The sequence below is a fragment of the Panthera onca genome, chromosome A2 (genome assembly GCF_046562875.1).
Source record: "Panthera onca isolate mPanOnc1 chromosome A2, mPanOnc1 haplotype 2, whole genome shotgun sequence".
Lineage (NCBI taxonomy): Eukaryota > Metazoa > Chordata > Mammalia > Carnivora > Felidae > Panthera > Panthera onca.
In genome coordinates, this window is record NC_138340.1 from 97,734,245 (window position 1) to 97,754,557 (window position 20,313).

Here is a 20,313-nt window from a genome sequence, read left to right on the forward strand (position 1 = left end):
GAACACCCTTTATCTCTACCATATCCCCAGCCTCTAGTATAGGGCTTGGCACAAGCTGAGGTACTGAATATTCATTGTAGTATAAATGAAAGTCTAATAGAGTTTAAGGAAAGTTGTAGTTTGAGGATTTTATTACTACCTTGTTTGCAGAAAAAGAAAAGGTACCCCAAGTCTACAGTAGTGGCCAGACTAACTTCCATAACTTCCAAGTTAGTGACCAAACTGTAACTAGAATCAAGGGTCCCCTCACTTTCTTTTTCTTTGTCTCTCTTCCTTAGTTCCCCAATTCCTGTTGTCCCATGTCCCTCTCTCCTTTCATTCTTCCCTCCCTCCTTCCTTCCTTTTCTTTCTTAAACAAGGAACAAAGCAATATACTACCTCATTTATATATATGGATAAACAGAGGAGATGATACTAAGGTGAAATTTTTGAAATGTTGGGAAACCAGAACAGCAAGTTGACTAATTTAGAGCAGATATATTTGACATAAAACTGAATTTCAAAGGACCTTAAGCTAAGCAAACAGAATATATCTATAAACCTAGTATTCATCATATCTTTAATTTGAAAAAGATCCCTGGTCATATTAATGCCTTTTCACCCAAACTTTTTCAAGAGAGGATGTTTCTCCAAATCCTCCTTTTTTTTTATTTCTTTCTCTCTCTCTCTCTCTCTCTCTTTCTTTTTTTTACTCAGAATATTCTCTAATCAAATTCACACAAGGAGAAGAAAACTACTAAGCAATGTCTTCTCTGTTCATTTCAGGACTTTCCTAAATTCCCTCCTGATCTTTATCTGTAGGTTCACAAATGATTTCTAGTCAAGTGCATCAGGAAAGGTGATATATTCTAAGTCAATTCCAAAAGGGAAAGTCAAAGGACTTACCCAGGAGCTATCAGGCTGAGCAAGCACACTATTTTTACTTAGATTGCATGACTGTTTGAGGGAATCATTAAAAAGGAGTGTCTAATGATAATGGAGTAGATGGCAACCCTCCCCCTCCAAACCAAAAGGCCTCTTTTCTTGTCACAGGTTCGAACTTCTAAAATGATTTCCTCTTAAAATATTTCCATGATTTTCCCTTCATTGTCTCCAGCACCATGCCATCATTATCCTAGCCCACATGAAGCAACCAGTAACCACTTTGGCAATTGCCACACTTGTAATGAATGATCTTTGAATCTTTCTTCCCCCTTACTACATCTAAGCAACTATCAAATTGTCTATCAAATCTAAAACCCTTCTCATAAGTGGCCCAGTACTTTCTACCATCAAGCCAGTCAATCTCATTGTAGGAAAATATTATGATTAAGTATTTGTCAGTGAAAAAAACAAAACAAAACAAAACATATTATTTGGCCATACTGTTTCAACTGTCTGATTCTAGTCTTTGAGTTACTTTACAATTTTGTCGGATGGAGATAACCTATAACAATGCATAATAATTATTGTCTACAATTGTGTAAATTTTGTCTGGTGGACAGTCAATGAACTTTCCTCCCTTCACACCTACTCCCATGAGGCCAGTTTTACCTCCATTTGCACATTTATTTCAATATTCCTGATTTATGAATGTGTCCTTTTTTTTTTATAATTCCCCCTTGAACTTATGACCAGTGTCCTTGTTAATGAGTTAAAATCTTTAACATCTATTTAGTTTTATATCTGCATTAACGCCATGATTTTATCTTTTGGAAAAGAAGTATATTTTAACACCCAACGGTAATTCACTGTCACGTCTTAACATTCAAGGTCATCAGTAATATGGCCCCTTTGGCCATCCTACTCCCCATGTAAACTCTTCAATACTAAAATAGCCTAAATCATTGTGAGTACACTGTGGGAGTTTTTGTTTCCTTTTGCTGGCTCTTAGTCAAGACTATTCTTCTGTTCATGTCTTCTCTAACTCCACAGCTGGACCCATGGACCCATTGGTACATTGGACCACTGAGCCAGTCTTGATTTCATAATCAAGAAAGCACCCTGTGTACATATATATAAGTCTGGTTGTTGTACAGCTAACAAGTTATCCCTCACTGATAATAGCAGTATTTGGGAATAGTTTTATGATCTGTTAGGTGATTGTCAGGATACAATACGGATATTTTAGGTGAGAGAGGATAATCTGCTTTGTTAACCTTTTTTTTTTGTTTGTTTGTCTGCTTGATTATGTGTGAATTCAACTCAGTCAAGAAAACATTTTATTCTCAGTGAAGGTAGAACATCCCTTTGAGATATGCTCTCATGAGTTGTCATGGTTCTGTGTTTATTGTTAATCTATGATTGAGATTGCAGAGCTGAAGCTGCAAGCTCTCAGTGTGTCTGTGCGTCTGTAACTGAGGAAAACCTTTACCTCTTACTGGATGTTTGACGTTTTCCTACCTCTTGAGCACATAAATAAATTATAGTCTCTCAAATCCCAATAGCTCCATTCTAACTGGTTCATAAAGAAAAATAAGCACTTATATAACTCTAATATTCCCAAGTGTCTCAGGAAATTTTTTAAAAATGGACATGTAAAACAAGCCTTCAAAATTTCTTACAGAAACCTCAAGATCAGAAGCAGGTTTGCACAAAAATACAAGTTCACATAATAAACTTGTATCTTTTACAATCTAGGCAGGTTTGATAAACTTTTGGTTTGAAAGGAGCTATCTGATTCTTCCTTGGTTTTATCAGTGTAGTTGTATTCGTTTGCTATTGCTGCATAACAATTTTACCACAAACTTCTAGGCTTAAAGCAACACACATTTATTAACTCACGGTTTCTGTTGATCAATCAAAGCTAAGTTCATTAGACCTACTGCAGTAAGGGATAACACCACCTTGAGAGATCCTAGTAATGTCTCAAAATGGGAAAATTAGGGAAGGATAATTATAGGGCTCGGGGATCTGGGCTTAAGTGGTTGAAGGCAAGTTTGTCAAGACAGAGAACTAATTGACACGGGGGACAGTCCTTGACATAATAGTTTAGGATTGAGAAATATAGTAAGGCCAGCTTCTTGACATGAGTCTTAATAAGTAAATGGTTTTTTTTATAAGCTACCTATTTGGCCAAGTGAGCAATTTATTATCCTGATAGGAGACAGAGCTGTTTGGCCAGATGAACAAATCATATGGATAAATTGCTTTTCAGGAATTTCCTAAAGCAAATAGTAAAATTGTTTCCTGGTTTATATCTTTTATACTCCTGAGTAAGAATTTCCTGGAACAAGTATGAAGTCAAATTGATATAGGGAATCTCAATTCTCACTCCCAAACTATGTAAATATAAATCATCTAAATTCTTAAATTTTAATTCTGATAAGTGATTGTCTAAGTTGCAGCATGTCTACTTAACTTAGCCAAGATACTTATTTAACTTTAAAACCTTGGACTACTCTTAAAATGAAGTTATTTACTGCCTAATCTTGGACACTTAGGCAATTTCTAAGTGAAATATAATACTGAAATGCAGTCTCTCGACATATTTTTAAGATGCATGCTTTTGTTTCTTACAGTGGATGTATTTGTTGATCATGTTAATGACTGTGTTCATTTTTCTAATTTAAAATGTAAATATAAATGTGTGTGACTCCAGAGGGTTTTCTGGTTGTATTCAGGAGTTTTGCTAATTCGCTAAACAGTGTACAATAGATACTTCTACATTTCTCTTCCAGTTACTCTATGAAATATAGTTTATTTGACTGAGAGTTATACTCTATACAGGCAATCAAAGACCATACTAAAGCAACAGTAGCAGAAAAATGCAATTGTCAATGCAAGGAATGGGATGTGTTTTTGTTTTCAAGGAAAAGAGAAGAGTTTTGTCTGAAAAGGTCTGTTTCTTCCAGAATGTAAACGAGGATAATGTGAGACAAATATTTAATAGATATAGGAAATTACAGTTTGGCAGAAAACAAACAAACAAGCAAACAAACAAACTGTATTTGCCTCAAACTGCAAGCAATGAGTCTGAAAAGAAGAAATAAAATGTTTTCAAGTTTTGATGAAGTTCACTTAATTTTGATGGATTTATTTGTAAAAAGTATATAATTATAATTGTATAATTTAAAAAGTAGAGCAAGGAGCTCATGAATCTTTTATTGCTACATATAGTATTAATACAAAACTAGAATTTTGTTTTCTATATATTAAAACAACAGCCTATCTCAAACTATTTGGTCTTTTCTTAACAAGGGATAGTAAATAGATACTCTTTCACATTCTCTGTGATCTGTCTGTGTGGCAGAAATTTCATGTCAAAACATCAAAACAGTCTTCTGTGTCTTGTGCTGACTTTGTCAAGCCCTTGATTAGTAAGCAACAAAAACATAAAGTTCCTCATTTCTGAAAGATCTAAGATTCTTTGCAACTGTGTTGCCTTCTTGTTATTTAGAATATTGTATTGTCACTTTGGTTAATAGGTGGCCAATTTATTGTTCCTCAGGAACACCCAATCTTGTCATAATAGGTGATTTAAAGTACTCTGTTAACTCTTGATTTTGCTCTCCCACTATCGTAGCCTAGATTCAGAAAAATTAAAATTTCATCCTTTTTCTTTACACATAAAACCTCTAAAAATTTCCCATAGGAGCCCTGGAAATTCATGAAGATTTGGGGTTTTTGCCTTATAAAAGAAGTGATGCCCCAAATAGTTGTTTTCTTGACATATTCTGTATTTCTTGATTAGCTCAACACTATTGTAAGAACTAATCAAAAGAGTGTCAAATTAAAGCCCAAGTTTTATACATAAAATACTACTCATATACATGTTTCCGAGATTGTACACATAACAGAATGAATTGAAAGGCCCTGAAGATCTATCTGTCAGGGCTCTCATTGTTCATAACATGTTCTTACTCCCAGGAAAAATACTAATTATTACAAAAAAACAAAACAAACAGAAACAAAACAAAACAAAAAACCATGTACTACACTCAGTAGAGACTGCACTGTCTTCAGTTTAGGCATTGTTGATTACCACAGTAAAATAACCATAATCACTTAGTCTTGTGATTTCTCTTATCTTCTGATGCTTGCCAAAAGGCTCAGAGGTCAAAATTTGTATCTTCAAAAAAGAAAGACAATGTCAGAGTTTCACAGAAAGGACTGTACTGTGTTCTTTTAATTGTTGATATTTCAACAAATAGGCTCATGAGTTGCAACTCTAGAGCATAAAGATAACACCGCCTGCACAATTGTCAGATATGTAGGAATGAGTTGGGATTTCCAAGACCCTTTCTACTTTAGAAGCAGATGACTTCACGAAAGCAGCCTGATGACCAAAGCAAGATGCAGCAGAACAAGAAATAAATACACAAAACTAAATACATGAGACTAAATAAATGCATAAATGAACTAAATTTAATTATAGTTATTTGGATTGGAATACTGAAGGCATTTATTTGTTAATTGTCTATTTTCTGATACGTGTATGAAGAAGTCCTTTCTTTTACTTGGTAATTTACCTCTAATTCTTTAACTCTCAACTTCAAGTGAAACATTTTAAAAAGTGGCTTCTAACTCTTAGTGCCTCCTTCAGAATTTAAAACCAAAACACCTTTACTGAGTATCTATACCTTCCATGAAAATGAAGTTACCTGCACTGGGTCATTAAGAAGCTGTTTTCACCAGGTATCAAATTCTTATAAAAAATTATATATTGCACACCAACAGAGAATCTTATTATCTTCAATTGTGACACTGTCACACAAGGTCATACCTGAGGGTCACAATTGAAAATAAGTGACATTTAATCAGTTATGGAAATTCTATCATTAAGCAGCATGTGTATTTTATGTGTAAAAGCAAGAAACCATAAAACAGGTACCACCCAAGAAAACTGGTCTGGTACCTGTTTTATGATTAAAGCCTCACAGCTCATAGGCTACGTCACTCACTGGCTGGCCAGGAACCACAATGTATTTGGGACTTCAAGTAGAAAGAAGTTCTCTGGAATCTATAAGCAATGAAGGTGAAATCTTGGTGGAGAGATTTTCTTGAGCTTGGTTTCCCAATCTTGGGATAGGAAAAAAAATAGATGTTTTTAAATGATTGAATCCTATATTCCTTAATGAAATTATTCAGCAGAATTTAATTCTTTGGCCTATATAATTGCTCAATACTGAATGCTCAAAGGGGCATATACGGTTAGTTAATACCTTTTGCTGAACTATGTAAACAAACATAATGAAACCAGACTTGTGTGTGTGTGTGTGTGTGTGTGTGCATGATCAAAAATAATCTCTATAGGTTACTTATGATCAAAAGAGTAGCTTGTTGGGGCACCTGGGTGGCTCAATTGGTTAAGCGGCCGACTTCGGCTCAGGTCATGATCTCGCGGTTCGTGAGTTCAAGCCCCGCGTCAGGCTCTGTGCTGACAGCTCAGAGCCTGGAGCCTGCTTCGGATTCTGTGTCTCCCTCTCTCTCTGCCCCTCCCCGGCTCATGCTCTGTCTCTCTCTGTCTCAAAAATAAATAAAACATTAAAAAAATTTTTTTAAAGAGTAGCTTGTTTAGCAAAATTATTTAAAATTTAGAAATAAAGCAAAAAGGACAGGACCTTTCAATATCATTTTGGTGTACTGTTTAACAGACTAAACCAAGGATTATTTAACTATCTAAAGGAATATATCTGTACTTGCCTATTTTCTACTGAACACCTGGTCTCTATGACATACATGTTAACTTGTAGATATTGACTGGTAGAGAGCAAATTTAAGAACGATAGCTTATGAATTTACAAGTGACAATGAACTTTGAAAGAAGAAAGAATCTTTTATTGAGCATCACCTAAGTGTCAAAAACTATACATTACTCATTTAGTCAGAAAAACAACCTTGAGTGATAGGTATTATTATCTTCATTTTACAAGTAAGAGAGTTGAAGTTCAACAGGCAAAATGATTTGCCACATTGTTTAGCGAGTAAATGGTGAAGCCAGGTGTCAAACCCCGAACATTCTTTCAAAACCTACGCTCTTTTTACATTATTCTACCCCCGTAGTAAAAACTTTTTTTCTAACAACCACAAAGTTATACCTGCCACTTCTGCAAACCAAAAATGATATCTAAATGTCACCAAAAAGAAAAATATGCTAGTTAAAAAGGCAGAATTTCATGATGGGAAATGTAAGTATATGTTCTGTGTGCATAGAGTAAAAAGATCTATGAGTCATCTCCTGCAACCCACTAAGTGTTTAGTTGAAGATTGCTCTTTATCATCTAGCTAGATGGCAATTAGAAGCGTGTGAGACAAAGTATCCCTTAGGAAAAACTGGCTCAAGAATAAATCATTTAAAGTGCTTTACAGACGTTACCTAATATATTTTCACATCCCTGTGAGCTACGCAGCCATACACAAAAAGCGATTCTAATTTGTTTACAGACCTTCAAAGGTGATATAGTGTAAAGTGGAAGGCCAAGATGAGACTAACAACATTAGACTTACCTGAGGCCTAGGGCAGTTTCGGCCATTTCAGTTGAAACACCACTAAGTTAATTAACCTCTATTGTTTTCCTTAACCTGCTTAATGAAAATGTCAGTACCATTTGGGCCAGAAGGCTGTGAAACCAGGCAGGTCATTTAGAATTTTTTTTTTGTTCAAGCTGCCCCAATCTGATCTGATCAATGGTTAACATCTTTCACCTTAGAAACAGTAGGAGATATTCATATTCTCCTTCCCTAAGGGATAGGGTGCCTTTTAAAAAGCAGTGAACTGTGAATTTCCAGCTAATTTAAACAACTCTTGTACAGAAAGGAGAATTTGTCTCAGCCTTTGAGGAAGACCTAGGGCAAAATAATTGTTACACTACCATCCCTCTCCCCTTTATCCTTAAAAAAAAAAAAGTGTGCAACTTGGAATGAGGGGAAGATGCATTTTTCTGTCCTCAAGAGAGGGTATTGAGAGTGGTGGCTGCAGCAGAATTTCACACAAGAAAATGTAGTATATACTGTATTTTCTGGGTTTTAATTTCTAAACACATTTCAATGCAAACAAAAAGCAACTGAAAACAATGTTCTGATCATCTTTCCAAGCTCATTCCCACTCCAGTCTCCCCATGTCAGTAAATGGTCCCTGAAGCCAAAAACAGAAGTCACCCTTGGTTCTCTCTCCTCCTCATCTCCTACATACATCAGTAAGTGTTGTCTATTTTGCTTCTAAAGTCTGTCTCCAATCTGTCCACTCTTTTCTCGTCTTCTCTGATTCCACTTTTGTCCAAAACAGTGAAGTGAATGGGAATCCGATGGTAGGGAGTGAAGAACTTTCTCGGAAGTACAGATGTTTGGGAAACACTACAATTGGAGTGGAAGAAAAGGAGATAGAAAAGAAGCTGAAAAAGTGGGAGAAAGAGAATACAATTGGGATATGCAGAGAATTTAGACAAAAAACAGAGACCTAAGGTTGATTCTCAAGCATTTCCCAATCTGAAGACAAGAAGGACAGATGTGAACATATGGTGCACTCAGGATGTGTTTCTTACATTTAGACTATTATAACACATATGAAAATTTTACCTTTTACAACTTCCAAAGGATTATTGAGAAGATTTTTGTGTAATTTTTGTCAAGGTGAAATCTTTTGGCTAAAAAAAAATGATGTAATGTAATAAATAATTGAGTAACACTTTAGAATTTCTTATTCTTTTTTGTATCAGTTTTGGAATACTTGAGTAAATACAAATTGTATATTTGGGTTTTGTTTTGTTTTGGGTATACTCAACTTGATCAAAGACTCCAAAGACCAATATTCAAATTCACTGCGACAGAAACAAGCTTTAAATGTCCTGTAGGAGATTGTTCACTTGTTCAGACAAGCCAAAATTCAGTTTGGAAAATATTGATCTACCCCATACTCTCAAAAATTCCTAGAAGAAAAGTGCCTCAATTTTTTCCAGTGTTCTTCATTAAATGACCTTTAATTTGGATTTGAGAAACATTAATATTTATTAAGTTCAAGTCATAGTCATGTATTAAAAGATAATTTTTAGAAGAAGATATAGCAAGACTTTCATACAGATATAAAATGAACATGTGTCAAAGCTTTTCTTTAATTCATTAATTAATGAAGGAACCAGAAGATATTACAATTGGTTCAAAGGAGAATTAAAAGAACCACACATATATGGCATTAGGAGTGGTGAAGTAAATTTGCTTAACAAATGTTAAACTTCAAAACTGCTCAATATCCACAGAGCAATAATCAACTGAATCCCAATGAGATACAATTTGCATTTCTATGGACAAAAATCATTTGCATTACTATAAGTATTATATAACTTGGAGCAATGTAAAATAACTCAAAGACAATAAAAGATTCAGAGACCTGATAGAATCAGATAATCTGGACAATGCCTAGTTTTCCATTGAAGACAACTACAATATCTTGGTCCATTTCTAAGTCTTTCATAAGTTTTCTCTACAAATAATACAAAAAGTACTAACTCCCTGTGCCCCAATGCATAAAATCTAGAAGGAGAGGAATGAAGAAGACAAAGATAAACATAATAACTGAATAGATTATAAATCACAGTGGGATATATCCCAAAAGACTGAGCTGGTAATTTCCCAAAACACACAAGTATGCACAAGTAAAGAAGATATCTGTTTTGACTGGACAGGGCCTGTGTTGAATGCATACTTAAGCACAGACAGGAACAAAGTACTATGAGAAATCAGAGAAAGGAGTTATATTCCCATAAGGAGCCATGTGCTTACTTTATGGAAGAGGCAAAATGGAGCAGGCTTTAAAGGAGAAAGTTCTTTTGATTGTGGTAATTATTTCACAGACTGTGCATATATCAAATCATCACATTGTACACTAGAAATATAAACAATTGTATCTGTCAGTCGTACCTCAATAAAGTTAAAGGGGATTGGGGGGCGGGGGGGAAGAAGACAGGTTTTAAACAAGTAGAATGTGAGATGCAGAGAAAAAAGTATTTTAAGTTAAAGGAATAGTAAGAGAAAAGTGACAGATATATAATGTTCCTGGCTTGTGGGATAGCATGGTTGAATGAAATGAGAGCTAAACAGAAGAAATGGCAGTTTAGGCCAAACCACAAACAATTCTAAACATGTTAAGAGGCTGGGAATTCATTGTGTCCCAACAGGGAACCACCAAAGTTTTTAAGCAGGGAAATGACAAGACCAAATATAAGCCTCAGACAAGCAACTCTAGCAGCAATTAGCAAAAAAAGAGATTGAAAGGTGAGACATTAGTGGAAGGAATTCAGTGGGAATCTTTTGCAATGATTAGGTTGGAACCTGAACTAGAGCATTCTAGGGAGGAAAGAGCTTTGAGGAAGCCAGAATAAACAGGATATGGTGATTCAGTAAGTAAGTGATTTGGGGTTTTTGATGTGCACCCGATATCAGTTACAATTTCAGCATGCACTCCTCCAACTAATGCATATTTATTTAGTTATAAAATATGTACTGCTCTAATGAACTAATATTATACATGTAATTTGAAACATTCATATGTGCTCACAAACTTTTTTTTTTTTTTTTTGCTCTTAAAAAGAGTGATTTAATTCATGTTTGGATGCTTAATTTCTAAATGGCTTGTTAATTTTGATGGCTTCGTATTAGTAATAACTTTCACCTCAAACAAGATTTATGTATTTTACAACAAGATCTATGGTTTACAATGAGCAAATGAAAATTCTCACTTCAAACAATATTGATAACTTCAAGATTTTTTCTGATTTCTTACAGATTTAAGTTGTCCATATCTATGAATGTCATGGATGATATATAATCTACATATATATCTGACATATCCATATGTGGGTATATAATAAATTAAAACCATGTAATATAACTGATGAAGAGTTTGTATTAGTTATAGAAGATTCCATTCTATATATTCTTGTTTGCTAGTGATTTTATTTTATTTTATTTTATTTTATTTTATTTTATTTTTTGTTTACTTATTTTTGAGAGAGACAGAGCACAAGCAGGGGAAGGGCAGAGAGAGAGACAGGGAGACACAGAATCTGAAACAGGCTCCACACTCTGAGCTGTTAGCACAGAGCCCGAGGCAGGGCTCAAACCACAGACTGACAGATCACGACCTGAGAGGAAGTCGGTTACTTAACCAACTGAGCCACCCAGGTGCACCACTAGTGCCTTTATAATTAGAATCATCTTTAATTCCCATTCAGCATAGAGATTTTTAATGTCACTTTCTATTTTCTGAGTTTAAGTGAAAGTAGATAATACAATCTGTGAATCCATTTGCTAGGTTCATAGGCACAATATGCTTAAAGTAAAAAATTAAGTGAGCCATTGTTGATCTCTTCACAAATGTGAATTCCCACATTCCCCTCAGGATTCCTCTCCAAGTGCACTTGACATGACTCTACATATAGACCAAGTTAGAGTACTGATGTACTTATATGAAATAGTAATAAAACCCTGTTTTACTGTAGTTAGGAATGTTGAAATAACTTTCTAGGCCTAAGATGAGCCATTCCTGTTCAGGGGTGCCATAACAACAAACCAAAAGTTAGATTGTGTTTCTCTAAATGCCCAACCAACTTAACCAGAAATGCAGTGAAGCCAATTCCCAAAAGCAAGCTAGCTCTGGGCTGTATACTTATTTCCTTGTTTCTTCTCATGCCAAAAAGGTTGACTATGTGACTCCAGCCAATCAGATAGTTTCTTTTTTTTTTTCTCTCTCTCTTCCTTGTTCTTTATTTTTAATCCTATAAAAATTCCCAGGGGCACCTAGGCTCAGTCGGTTAAGCATCCGACTTCTGCTCAGGCCATGATCTCACGGTCTGTGCTGACAGCTTAGAGCCTGGAGCCTGCTTTGGATTCTGTGTCTCCCTCTCTCTCTGCCCCTCCTCCACTCGCACTCTGTCTCTCTCTGTCTCTCAAAAATGAATAAACGTTAAAAAAAATTTTTTTTTTAACGTTTATTCATTTTTGAGAGACAGAGAGAGACAGAGCATGAACGGGGGAGGGTCAAAGAGAGGGAGACACAGAATCTGAAACAGGCTCCAGGCTCTGAGCTGTCAGCACAGAGCCTGACGCGGGGCTCGAACTCACGGACCATGAGATCATGACCTGAGCCGAAGTCGGCCGCTTAACCAACTGAGCCACCCAGGTGCCCCCCCAAAAAATTTTTTTAATAAAATAAAAATTCCTTGACTTCCACCCCATTTTGCAGCTCTGTGAAGGGAGCTTCATGAGGTGTTGAACAAAGTTTGTTTTTATCACCTAAATTGTCTTTTAAAATCATTCCTAATGGAAATTAACTATAAATAGAAGTTTTAGCACTTTATTCTGACTATCAAATGGCTCATCTGTGATCACACCCCCCAGTTGAAAAACCTTACTTCAGATTAGGCAGAGGAGAAAGATGAGTCAAAGATTAGCAGGCATGACTTGAGGATAGTGGTGTCAATAAACTAAATGGTAAACATAATAGGATGGATGGTCTTGGAAGGAAAATAAAACTGGTATTCAACACACTGAGCCTGAGGTACCTTGAGATACTCAGTGAAGCTATCCCTGAGATATGTAAAAGAGGTCTGGAGCACATGAGAGAAATCCAAGTTGCACACATGGATCCAGTGTGATAGCTGAGGCCAACTTGCAACATAGGTTTCCCAAGAAGAAAAAGTAAGCAAACAAGAAAACTCTGAAAAGTACTTCCATATAAGGGCTTTGAAAAAGCAAGAGGATTCTTCTTGGAGATGCACAGGAAAGGAAAGAAGAGAGACAGAAGGATGTAGTGGCACAGAAGTCAAAAAGAGAAGATTTTAAGAAAGCAAATATTCCAACAATGCTGTGCAGTCAAGAAGGATACAGCTAATATAAAGACATTGGAATTGGTAATTTAGGATGTGGTTGACATTTGAAAGAGTGGTTTAAGTAAAATAATAGGAGCAAAAGTCAGTTTTTGAGAGCTTAAAAATCAATAACTAGTAAGAAAAAATGGGAACAGTAACTATAGATTGTTCCTTTAAGAGGTTTGATAGGGAGAAGAGAGATTATGTAGTGAGTTAAGGAAAGCACTTTAAATAGGAAACATTTGAGCTTATATGTAGGACAAACAGTGAAGAGGGAAAAGTTGAAGGTAGAAATAAAGAAGGGAAACTTATGAGACCAAGTTCTCAAATGAAATAGTATCCCAAGGCATGGATGAAAGAGATAGCTTTGGGAAGAGGAAGGAGGAATTTTTCAGATCAGAAAAGAACTATAGTTAATAATACTGTATTCCATATTTCAAAGTTGCTAAGAAAGTAGATCTTAAAAGTTCTCATCACAAGAAAAAAACTTGGTAACTATGCATGGTGACTGATATTAACTAGACTTATTGTGGTGATCATTCTATAATACTGTGTATATAAATGCTGTCATAATGTTGTACATCTGAGATTAATATGTTATATGTCAATTTTACCATAATAAAAAATTAGATCAGTATAAACAATATGAATGGATACAGTGAAGCAGAAACAGTTTATACCAGAAGATTCTCACCTCAAAACTGTGCTCCTCCTGCTGCACTGGCTGCTCCATTTCAGTCTCTTTTTCCTATCTGCTTTGTCCCTGTGACCTCCTGTGGTACAATGGCAAATAGACATTTGGAAAGAAGAAGAAGAAGAAGAAGAAGAAGAAGAAGAAGAAGAAGAAGAAGGAGGAGGAGGAGGAGGAGGAGGAGGAGGAGGAGGAGGAGGAGGAGGAGGAAGAGGGGAAGAGGGATAAAATGTGGTTGTTTTTGCTTTGCTTTTAAGTAATGCACAGTTTAAGGCATTCCTATCAAATGCTTTCTCTGTTTATCAGTTTATTAGGGTTGATGTAACTTGCAGAGCATTAGTAAACATTCTGGATGGTTTAGGGATAGGCAAATAAACATGGAACCATGGTCTAGTTTTTAACATCATTAGATTTGGGCTTTAAAAACTTCAGTCTGGAAAAAAAAAAAAAGTTCAGTCTGGTTAGAGGTGTGGCAGAGAGGTAGAAAGATTGGATTTTTGAGCCAGAATTGAGGAAGACGAGTTTTAAAAAAATGGGAAATTTGGGCAAGAAATCATGCCTTAACCAAGGCAACAAGAAGATGGAGAGGAGGCAGTATATTTGAGAGTTACTTAGAAAGGAGAATGGGAGTGGAGCCAATGGAGACCTCAAAGTCAACTCCTCTTTCTAGATACTTGTCAGAGAAGGAAAGAGAGATGGAAAAGTAAACACACAGAAATACAGAGTCCAGGGATGTATTTCCCTAAAAAGAGAAACTTACTGGTGGAAGGGAAACAGGAGAAAGGGAGAGTTTAAAGAAGACACAGAGAGAGGATGATTGACATAGGGATGACTGATGGAGTCATCAACACCCCAAGAAAGGGGGACAGGAAGAGATTCAGAGGAGAGGAGAGGGATTAGCTTTAAACTAGAGGGAAGGAAGAAAGAAGTCCACAAGCTATTTACAATATTTCAGAAAGCCTTCCGGAAATTGCAATTAAATAAAATGTCAAGTTTCTTTACTTTTGGCAGGCATTAAATCAACCCCGCAGGCTAACACTGGTTATCACACGCTGATCAGAAATTCTAATTTGCTGTTGATGACATCATAGAAATTTCTAGGATGTTATTGGTGGACCATATGCTGTTAGCAGAGTTACTTATCTGGTTTTTACAATATCAGATTTAATTCTTCCAGCATGTGATCAACCTTGGATCAGAAGAGTGACAGCCAAAATTAAGCGACCATTTCCAGGGAACAGTGCCTAGTGTTTGTACACTTATTTAACTTTATTGCTTATTAGCATTACATCCATGACAGTGATGTATGTGATTTCATTTAAGTGACAAAATCTTTCAAGATATGGGGTTCATGGATGAAAACATAATAAAAAGAGTCCTTGGATGAAAAGAATTGGGATGACAAGATCTCAATAGTCCCTTCAAACCTAACATTCTATAATTTTAAGAGGGGCTCATGAACACGAGTTCAGGAATGGCTAAATGGGAAAGAATACTTGAAAACACCCCAACTAACCAATGACTCACTTATACAAGGCAAGTAGATAGGGAAACAGTAAAAAACCATTCCCATCTGGGGGCAGCACAGGAGAGACCAAAAAAAAAAAAAAAAAAAAAAAAAAAAAAAAAAAAAAAAGTTGGGTGAGGGTAACAAGAGCTTAACAAAAGCAAAGGCATGCTTGCTTTATTGATAACCACAAAAACATTAACCATCTTTAGGAACAGGAATGATTAGTATGAACACACGTTTTAATGTTTGGAGTATCCACCTACTAACCTCACGTAAATACAAATGAAGACTGAGGATGTTTTCTCCCCGACACCTGCACTAACCTAGGTTCCTTCCGTACCTTGTACTCTGTACTTCAGTGGGCCTTTGCCCACTGGAACTGGGCAAACTGAGGAATTTTTTTAAGTTTCAAAAGAAATGGACCAAGAAAGTGAGTTTAAGAGTTGAAACTGGTCTTACCCGTGGGTTGAGTGCTAGGGCTATCAGCGGTTTCGACATCTGGCAAGCACCTACGATCAGCCAGACTGACCAGCTAGCTTGACCATAAGCCCCTGGGACGTCGCATCCAGCTGGGCAGGTTCAGGGGGATAGAAAGGTCAGGAAAGGGTGCGTTGCGGAAGGAAGAAGTGGAATAATGTGTACTTTTCTTCCGTAACTGTAGTTCTGTTGCCCCAACCTAGACTCAGGTAGTGGCCAGTACGACAGGAGAAAGCCCCAGAGCTCGCTTTCGGGCTAGGTCGGACCCCTCGTTCCCTCTCCCCACATCCCCATGCCACTGACGCTGCCGCCGCCCGCTGGCGCCCATGACCCGGTGACCCCAGAGGGCCATCAGGAGCCCGTGACCCCGGAGCACCGGGCATCCGGACCCCCCTCGCAGGCGCAGCCGCTATTAAGGCAGGAGGCTAAAGGGGAGGAGGAGGAAGGGGAGGAGACAGGCGTCCAGGGCGCCTGGGGAACCGCCACCGCCGAGCCGGGGTGGCGAGTCTGGGGGAAAGCCGCCGAGGCGGCCGCGGCCGAGGAGGGCCAGGTGGAGGCCCGGGGCGCCGCGGCGGCGGGGTCAGGCTCCCCGGCGGGAGGCGCGGGTGGCGGCCGCGGGAGCTGGCGGCGGCTCCTAGCCTGGCTGCGGCGGCCGCCCCAGTGCTGCCCCTGTGCGGCGCCCCTTCCTCGCTCCGCCGCGCACTGTTGTCATGGAGGAACCAAGATGGCGGCTCTGGCCTACAACCTGGGCAAGCGGGAGATCAACCACTACTTCAGCGTGAGGAGCGCCAAGGTGCTGGCGCTGGTGGCCGTGCTGCTCCTCGCAGCGTGCCACCTCGCCTCCCGCCGCTACCGAGGTGAGCGGGCCCTCCCCCTGCCCGGGCCGGCCGGGGGAGGAGGCGACGCGGCGGCTGGAGGCCGCCCCCCTCGCCCAACACACGCCCACGCTCACGCGTTCGCCCGCCCGCCCGCGCGCCGGGCCGGCGGGGGAGGCGGTGGCCCCACGTGCCCCCAGGTGGCCCCGGCGGCGGGCCGGGCGCCCGAGGCCTAGTGAGCGGACTCCAGTGAGGGCCGCCCCTGGACTTGGGCCCGTGGTCCTGGCGCCCCCCGAGCCGCCCAGCGCTGCGGTCGGGCAGCCGACCCGGGTCTGGCCCGAGTTGCTGCCGGGGTCCGAGCACCAGCGCGAGCTGGGCCGAGGTAGTCGCGCCAGGCCCGGGGCTCGAGTGCAGGAGGGAGGCCCCGCGGCCCTCGGGGCGGGGGGGGGGGGGGGGGGGGGACTAGCCCGGGCCGCCGAAGGCGGAGGCCGCCCTGCAAGGGGACACCTCTGCCCGGAGTTGGGGTCGTCGATTTCTGCGCCCTAGGGGTCTGGCTCTTTCGCCTTTGTTTAATCCGGCCTCTGCCCTGTACGGCTAAGCCGAGCTGTTGTTGGACAGCGGCAGGGGCCGCCCCATTTTCCTCTGCCGCGGGGGCGACAGCTGGCAAAGGATGCCCTTGGCCAAATGGAGGAGGTGTCACCCAGCCTCCGTGATTCAGAAACGTTTAAAGGGTTCTGATTGCACACTTTTTACAAATTAAAGACAGTGGGGCAGATATTTGAAGTTCTGGCTTGACAGGAGTCGAGGTGGGCAGGGAAATTAACGTTGGAAGCAGTTTGCAAAGAGGCCTTCAATGTGGGTTTTGAAATTGGTGTAAAGGGGGAAAGGAAATAGGACCTCCGTATTTCAGAACGAACTATCTTTCAGTAATCAAGGGGTATTTACTTGTCCTTGTTGATTGATTTTTTTTTTTTTTTTTTTTTTTTTTTTTTTTTTTTAGTTTTGTGTTAAAATGCCACTAGGAGAGAGGCTGACAAGCTGAGGGAAATTAATAATGATAGGATCTCTTATTTTTGGCTCTTAGTATTATCGAAACCATTATCTGGACAGCTCTTGGTGACTGTGAGATTAATTGGTCAAGATGTAATGTGTAATGGACAGGTGCACATTTAACGCTGTTCCCATTTAACTTCACACCACTTTGGCAAAATATCCAGTAAACCAGGTACAGGAATCTGAGCTCTGTTTTCATCCCAGGAGATCTTTCAAAGTGTAGGACATTTTGATCAGTTTTGCTGCCTTGTGTTCTCCAATTCTTGAGGATTAAAAATCTTATACTCTAGTACCATAATGGACGAATAGGTCTTTATATGAATGCACTAAATCGATTTTAAAAGAGAAATTCTTTATACCCTTTGGCCTTTTCCCTTCAGCCTCCTATAGATCACAGCCATGTGATCTGGCCGGGCTTTGGTTCATCTGCAGTGGCTGTAACAGAAGTCAGACACTTTGATGTACAAAATAAAACTAATGTTTTATAGTGTCGATGCATTAATTTGTGGTCATTTTGAAGAAAAATTTTTAACTACTATTAATCATTTTATGTTAGTTTGGTATAAGACGACAGTAATCTAACTCGATCTTGTCTATAAGATGACAGTACTCTAACTCGATTTTGTCTCTGTGATGGTGGTGAAGGTAAATGTTGTAACTGATGCTATAGTGGGAAAAGTAAACATCTAGTCCCCCCTCCCTTTTTTTATATTGTGCGTTTATCTTTTGATAAGCTTGGATGATTATTATATTTAGATTATATATTTCATCCTTTCAAAATCTGTCATCAGAAGGGAAAATAGAATGTCAGATGGAACCTTATGAGTCAGTGTGGCAATCTGGGGTTGTTTATAAAGCCTCCTGCAGAAGCTAGTCATCAGCTTCTGTAGGTGCTTCAGTGCCTTGAATGTGAAGCAGTACACCTGGTGTGTGTACTTGCCCAGACTGAATGTCAAAAACTTGAGCCAGAGACTGTTTGGGAGGAATAATGATCATACCAGGAAGTTTTTAGACATCCTCATGCTTTGGCAGTGTCAAACTGAGTGAAATGTAGCGCCCTTGACACAAAGATGTCCCTACGCTTGAATCACAATATCATAAATCTTTAAAAATAAGTAAGGACCTTATATTAGATACAGAGGTTTAGGCTTTATATTAAAAAGTCCACTGTGTCGGTATGAGTTTGCCTCAGGCAAGGTAGAGTGAATACAGTTTGAATATATATATACAAACTATAGGAAGTAAAGAAAGCATTATATACAACAGAAAGTAAAGCTTGGCAAACACCACGTGATAACATTGAGTACTTGTTATATGTCAATCACTGTTCTACTCAGGGTTTTACATGTTGATCTTCTTTTGTCCTTCCAGCCATTCTATGAAGTAGATAAATTATCATATATCATTCCTCCCCACCCCCACCCCCCATTTTTGACATCTCTGTAATCAGGATGAATTTTTAAAACTTTGTTGCAGGTCAAAGTTTAATTGATAGCATTTTTCTAGTGTTACATAAAATAATGATGTGTCTATATTATAATCAGTCGTCTTAGATCCAGCGAATTACAGTATTATTTACATTGTAAAGATGAGGCATGAGGGGTTAAGTTGCCTAAGGACACACAATTAGTCAGTGACTGAGCTAGGATTTACAACCCAGTTAGTTAGTCTGCCTCATGCCATTAGGTTATAGACTGCCTTTCTCAGAGCTTCTTAGGCAGTGGTGATGTATAGAAGATGGAGTGAGAAAGCATTTTCCAGAGGGAAATGGGTTAAATCATTTAGAAACACTAATTCAGCCTCACAGTACCAGCCAAGAGTTTTCCCCTTCTTTTTCCAGTAAAATAATTTTCTGAAAGTTGCATGTGTACAACTTCAGAATCTGACCAGCTTACTTTTTATTACCTATGTTTATCTTTTTCCTTCTTCTAAACTTCAGGCTCACAGTCTAAATATGCTTTTCCCTTTTACATATGTCAGATACCTGATTTTCTCTGCTTGCAGTGACCCCCCTCCTTAAAACAGTACAGATTTTTCTTTTTTAGGGTCTTTCTTTTTTAGGGTCTGGTTCAAATGTCACCACCACAGAAGTAAGAATTAACAATTCAGTGTTTCTATAGAAGTTAGTACATACTTATGTTATATTGTAATAATTTGTATCCATCTCCCCCACACAAACTATAAGCCTCCAAGGGTATTTTATTCATCTTTAAATCATCAGAGTTTAACACACATTAGAAACTCCATAAACAATAACTGGATAAATAGATTTTCGAAGTCCTTATTTTTCTTATTTTTTGAAGTCCTATTTTTCTCCTTTCATTTGGTTCTTTTGTTTTTTTATTATTTTTTTTTATTTTAAATGTTTTTATTTCTTTTTGAAAGAGAGCAAGACAAAATGTGAGCAGGGAAGAGGTAGAGAGGGAAACACAGAATCCGAAGCAAGCTCCAGGCTCTGAGCTGGCAACACAGAGCCCGACGTGGGGCTCGAACTCACGAACCGTGAGATCATGACCTGAGCTGCAGTTGGGCGCTCAACCGACTCAGCCACCCAGGGGCCCCTGGTTCTTTTGGCTTTAATTGAATTTCATGTTCTAATAGCATGTTCTGATCTCAACTTTACAAAATAGAGGGGTTTTTTTCATTATTAATATTTTTATATAAAATATAGAAACGTTTTAAAAAATAACCCTATTAACTGTATGTTTTTTAAATATTCTCAATTTCTAAAGTTACTAAATCACAAAATGTCCATTTCTATTGTGATTATAGATTAAAAACATCATTTCTGTGACAAGAGGCCAGTATCAATAGCCTTAAGGGTAATTCCAATCTGGACAATTTTTAATTTTTTAATTGATAAAGTAAACTTGTCTCAAATGCTTTAAGTTTGTTGAAATCTAATTCCTTTCTGTCACCAGGCCTATTAAATGCAAGTATTAAGTATTATTGCATGTTTTGGAGAAAAGTGAGTTCAAAGCTTCC

The 20,313-nt window shown here is 38.5% G+C and overlaps 1 protein-coding gene and 1 long non-coding RNA gene across 11 annotated transcripts in view; one reads left to right on the top strand and one right to left on the bottom strand.

Moving 5' to 3' along the window:
• Window positions 1–15,625, bottom strand: part of LOC144615506 (uncharacterized) — a 63,048-nt gene extending 47,423 nt beyond the window's left edge. Inside the window, exons 1-2 of one of the 2 annotated variants that reach the window (XR_013553883.2) lie at window positions 15,443–15,625; window positions 13,477–13,555 (exon numbers count right to left, since the gene is read on the bottom strand). This is a non-coding gene — a long non-coding RNA (uncharacterized LOC144615506). The remainder of the gene's footprint in view (window positions 1–13,476; window positions 13,556–15,442) is intronic. The other variant, XR_013553877.2, reaches the window with a different exon arrangement.
• A 77-nt stretch (window positions 15,626–15,702) lies between these two features.
• The window catches only part of CASD1 (CAS1 domain sialic acid O acetyltransferase 1), a 79,012-nt gene continuing 74,401 nt past the window's right edge, over window positions 15,703–20,313 (top strand). For 6 of the 9 annotated variants that reach the window (XR_013553814.2, XR_013553813.2, XR_013553811.2 and 3 more), the window contains exon 1: window positions 15,710–16,317. Coding sequence is in view for 2 of the 9 variants with exons in the window: in XM_078442402.2 (XP_078298528.1) it covers window positions 15,753–16,317 (565 nt within the window). In the remaining 7 variants the exon portion in view is untranslated. Of the gene's footprint in view, window positions 16,318–20,313 lie in introns of all 9 variants that reach the window. The other 3 variants (XR_013553817.2, XM_078442402.2, XM_078442396.2) reach the window with 3 other exon arrangements.